This window comes from Humulus lupulus, chromosome 7 (assembly GCF_963169125.1).
Source record: "Humulus lupulus chromosome 7, drHumLupu1.1, whole genome shotgun sequence".
In the NCBI taxonomy this organism is placed as follows: Eukaryota; Viridiplantae; Streptophyta; class Magnoliopsida; order Rosales; family Cannabaceae; genus Humulus; species Humulus lupulus.
The window spans coordinates 136,767,205-136,771,777 of record NC_084799.1 but is presented as its reverse complement, the minus strand read 5'-3'; the positions used below and the strand labels follow the sequence as shown (position 1 = coordinate 136,771,777).

At 40.1% G+C, this 4,573-nt stretch overlaps 1 protein-coding gene across 1 annotated transcript; it reads right to left on the bottom strand.

The window, feature by feature from the left end:
• Window positions 1-307: 307 nt before the first annotated feature.
• Window positions 308-1,300, bottom strand: LOC133792221 (uncharacterized). Its single transcript, XM_062230133.1, has 3 exons — window positions 1,172-1,300; window positions 620-1,012; window positions 308-517 (listed from the first exon to the last, which is right to left on the bottom strand). Exons 1-3 carry the CDS (start codon window positions 1,298-1,300, stop codon window positions 308-310), a joined length of 732 nt encoding a protein of 243 aa, XP_062086117.1.
• Between the last annotated feature and the right edge of the window lie 3,273 nt (window positions 1,301-4,573).

Here is a 4,573-nt window from a genome sequence, read left to right as displayed (position 1 = left end):
TAAATCATGCTCCAGTAGAGGTATTTGAAGAGAAGGACACGACTGATTTATGTGTATTAAGCATTTGGCCAGAGGCACGATGATAGATATCCAAGGCCCTTTTTATTGCCGCACATGATTGGGTAGACGCTTGAAAAAATAATAGGTTTTCATCTGCAAAGAGAAGAAGTGAAACAGAAGGTGCCCGTCATGCAACAGACAATCCTCGCATGCACCCGACTTGTTCTTCATATAGAAGCAATCGCGAAAGCCCCTCCGAAAAAATCAGAAAGAGATATGGAGACAAAGGATCACCCTGACGAAGACCTCATTGTGTAATCACTGAACCAGTAACAACACCATTAATAAGGAAGGAGAAGCTCATAGATGTTAGACATGTCATAATGAGAGAAATCCATTGTAGATGAAAGCCCATTTTGCTCATCACCGCAACCAAGAAATACCACTCAACATGATCAAAGGTTTTGCTCGTGTCTAGTTTCAAAGCTTCATATCCTTGTGAACCTTTTGTTTTTTGCTTTAAACAATGAATCAATTCAAAAGCAACCAGTACATTATCAATGATTAGTTTATTTCATAAGAAGGCACTTTGAGTTTCAGAAATAACATGTGGAAGAACCTCCTTAAATCGCATAACAAGAGTCTTGGAAATCAACTTATAGAGCAACTTCTTAACTTTTGGCAAGAAGGTGATGAGATTTTTATTGAAGATTGCTGGGCTACTTCCATCATTAAGAACAGATAACACCACCTTAGTGACCAAAGAACCAACAATGGTCCAATTGTGTTGGTTGAACATAGCAGACATACCATCAATGCCAGGACTTTTATCAGATCCTATGGTATTCAATGCAGCGAGAACATCACCATTTGTAATGGGACGTAACAGAAAATCATTGTGAGCAGCAGTTACAGTAGAAGGAATGTTAGATAATGTGTGAGTGAGAGCCCAATGATCTTCCTCAGAAGCTTGGAAAAGATTATGGAAATATGAAGCAACCACACTTGAAATCTACTCAGTAGTTGTGAAAGTAGTTCAATTATCATCAAGCAGAGACCAAATTTTATTGGTAGAAGAACTTGTTGAAGCACGGACATGAAAGAATTTAGTGTTCCGATCACCGGCCAAATAACAATCAAAATGATTTGTATTATAAGATAGTAAGGTTACATCCACATCATCTTGCCATAATAACATAAGCTCACCCTTTAAGCCAACACGTTGGACTTCTAAGCCATTATTGAAATGTAAAGGCTGTTTGAAGAGACAAAGTACACTAGGTAAAGATTTTGTTTCCATAAGAAACAAAACATGGGAAGTTTGCTCACGGACCAACAAACGAAGACGACGAAATGCACTCAGATTCCCCAAACCCCGTGCATTCCAACTAACTATTTTGATGGTTGTTGGTGTGACTACAAAGCAACCACCGATGTGTCATCAACAATCTCAGAAGAATCCACAGAGAAAGTAGAAACTTGTTGTGATGGAGCCGCCTCAAGTGATGATGTTGAAGCTGGAAAAATGGAGAGGTTACCATGACATCTCTCTAATACTTCTCACAAAGAATAAAGATATGATTGCCAATTATAAATATGATTAGGAGAAGGATTCTCTTTATTCACATCCATACGAGGCAGTGGGAGAGGGACAGTGGGTTTTGTGGTGGAAGCATGTAACGACCCAAATTTACTAATAAGGCTTAAGGGCCTTGATTAGTGTGCCGGGAGGGCATTACTGGATTATATGTGATTTAATGATTAAATGCATGTTATATGACTATTTGAATATATGTGATGCATAACTATGTGTATTAGTATGCATGTAGGCCCTGATGAGGTTAGAAGGGCATAATCGTAATTTTGACCCGTTGAGGGCATAACTGTATATATTTGTGATAAATTGTCGAGACCACATTATTATGTGGATATATTTGTAATCTGTGACTCGAGACAATCCTAATGAGCGGTTTAGCGAAAAAGTCATGGCGGGGATTTAAACCCGGCTCGGGACGAGCCTGGGGGTATTTTTGGGAATTTAGAGAATATATTGGAGTCAATTTTTTATATTGGGGAATATAATGGGTGATTAGTTAGGTGTCAGGAAGTAAGCGGTAAAAATCAGAGACATTCGAGGAATTAGCGGGAATTGGGTGTAATGACCAAAATGCCCCTAGTGGATTTAAAGGCTTAGGAATTAAGGGAGGGAAAATTGGTCATTTGGCTTTTAAAGGATAAGTTTTATTAGGATTTATGCCTTAGTGGAAAGTCTAGAATCTAAAGGAAGTTAAAAGAAGAGAAGAATAAAAAGAAAGAAGGAAAGGAAGGAAAATGAAAGAAGGGAAAGGCAGGGCAAATTTTCAAGAACGGTTTGGGTCTTCTCCACCAATTTCTTCTGGAGATTTGAGGCTAGAATCCAAAGGGTCTTAAGGCTGAGATTGTGCACTTGGGGTCTTGACAGGTTGGGGAAACTAGCTGAGGTTGTTCATCAGTTAAGGTAAGACTTTGAGGTTAATATTTCAGTTCCAGGTATTGGTGTTGAGCTGGTTTTTCTAAGCAAAGTTCTATGGGAATTCTAGGGAGTTGAGGCTGAAGATTTGAGGAGGAGAAGGTTAAACAGGAGTGTGAGACAACCTAGGCTAAGCTCATCCATCAAAGGTAAGGAACTCTAGCTTTAAGCTTTGTGAGTTATGTGGTTTTAGTTGTTGTTTTTATTGAGTTTCTGAGCTTTGGGTTCAGCCATGGTGACTTTTGTGATTTGGAGTGCATGTGGTTGAGTTTTGTGTCGTTGGGAAGTGTAAGGTGAGTTGGAGATGTTGGTAGGCTTGATTTTATGTTTGGTTGAAGTTTGGAAAAGTTTTGGTAAGGTTTGGCTCGGGGAAAATCGAAGGAGGAAAATGCAAGGTTTGCTGTGCTGTGACTAGCGCTACAGAGCTAGTCACTGGGCGCTGTAGCGCTAGGTTATGTGGTCTAGGGCATTTTAGGCTCTGTTTGTAGCGCTCTCCTTAGAGCGTTGTAGCTCTACCCTGTTTCCAGAAAGGGGTTTTTGGGTTATTTTCAAGGGTTTTTGCCCGGGGGTTCGGGGTTTGATTCCACCACCCCGTTTGGTGAAATTAGGGCTTCTTGAGGGCTCGGGGTTGGTCCCGGGGGCTAGATTTTGGATTTGAAGTCTGGTGATGATTATGATCTATGGTTGTGACTAGGTGTACGCTAGGGCTCAAGAGGGATCATGCTTGAGGATCAAATTGAACAAAGTTAGCAATCTAAAGGTAAGAAAACTGCACCCGGTTATGTGTTTATAATGGGACTAAGAGCTCCCTATATCTGTATGATGTCATAGATGGTATTATGCCACGAGACATGTGATAAATGACCTAAGGGTGCCGTAAATTATACTTGTGCACAGGGCGCGGCTCGGCCACTGTTAGCTGAGGACAGCTTAATATTCACTGAGCTCAATTTAAGCGGGCCGGAGTTAGTGGGATAAACAGAGGGTGCGGCCTAAGGGTGTTAACCCTAGTTGTCATATGTGGATTGATTATTGATTTGAAATGATATACTTGGTATGTTGAATACTTGATTAACATGAATGCTTAAACTATTGAGTACTTGCTTATGCGGTATGAGTTATCTGATTGTCTGTTGAATGATTATGCTCTGTTATTGTGTTTTCTTGCTGGGCCTTGGCTCACGGGTGCTACGTGGTGTAGGTAAAGGCAAAGGCAAGTTGGACCAATCCTGAGATTGCGAGCTGTGGGGATGAATGTACATAGTCAGCTGATCGGCCGCCATGGCCGAGGAGTGGAATAGGACGAGAAATGCTTAACTGTCTGTTTTGCCTTAGAGTGGCTAATCACTGTACTTTTATCCTAAAATTTTGTAAGCAGTCTTAAACTTGTTACTTTTGGGATTCCATGTAAAAAGAAAATGATTATTTATAAGAAATGCAGCTTTTGAGACCAAAGTCTTTTAACCCTAGTTCAACTATAGTTTCAGTAACACGTTTTGAATTAAATGACTTGATTAGCAAGTCTTGCACCTTTATAAACACACAGTGTAACGGTCTTGGCTATCCAGGATGTTACAACTTGGTATTAGAGCATCCTAGGTTTAAGGATTCCTGAAGACTGGCTGGACATGTACATTCGCCGCGAAAGCGAAGCTCGACTCAGTGTTTGGTAAATTGTGTATACATGACTATGTGCTTAAATGATTTGAATGAGATATGACTGTTGATATCTGCTTGATTAATAGGGAGCATGAGATATTGATAGGGCCTGGCCCTTGATTATTGCATGATGATATTGAGGCATGTTTATTAGCATTGTTATGCATGTGAATGAATATATGGATGAATATTTGGATAAATTGTTATATCTTGATTGCTTTTGAATGTTTGGGGTTCTAATGGTGGATCATGAAAGGATTATTACCCTGTCATCATAGTCTGATTGTCGAGTCATTGATTGCAGATTAACTTGGATAATTATGCGTCCAAGAAAATCTACATGACTAGCCGGCAATAGGTCTGAGACTAGAGATGATGACTAGGGCCAGACCCCTCCGCCAATCC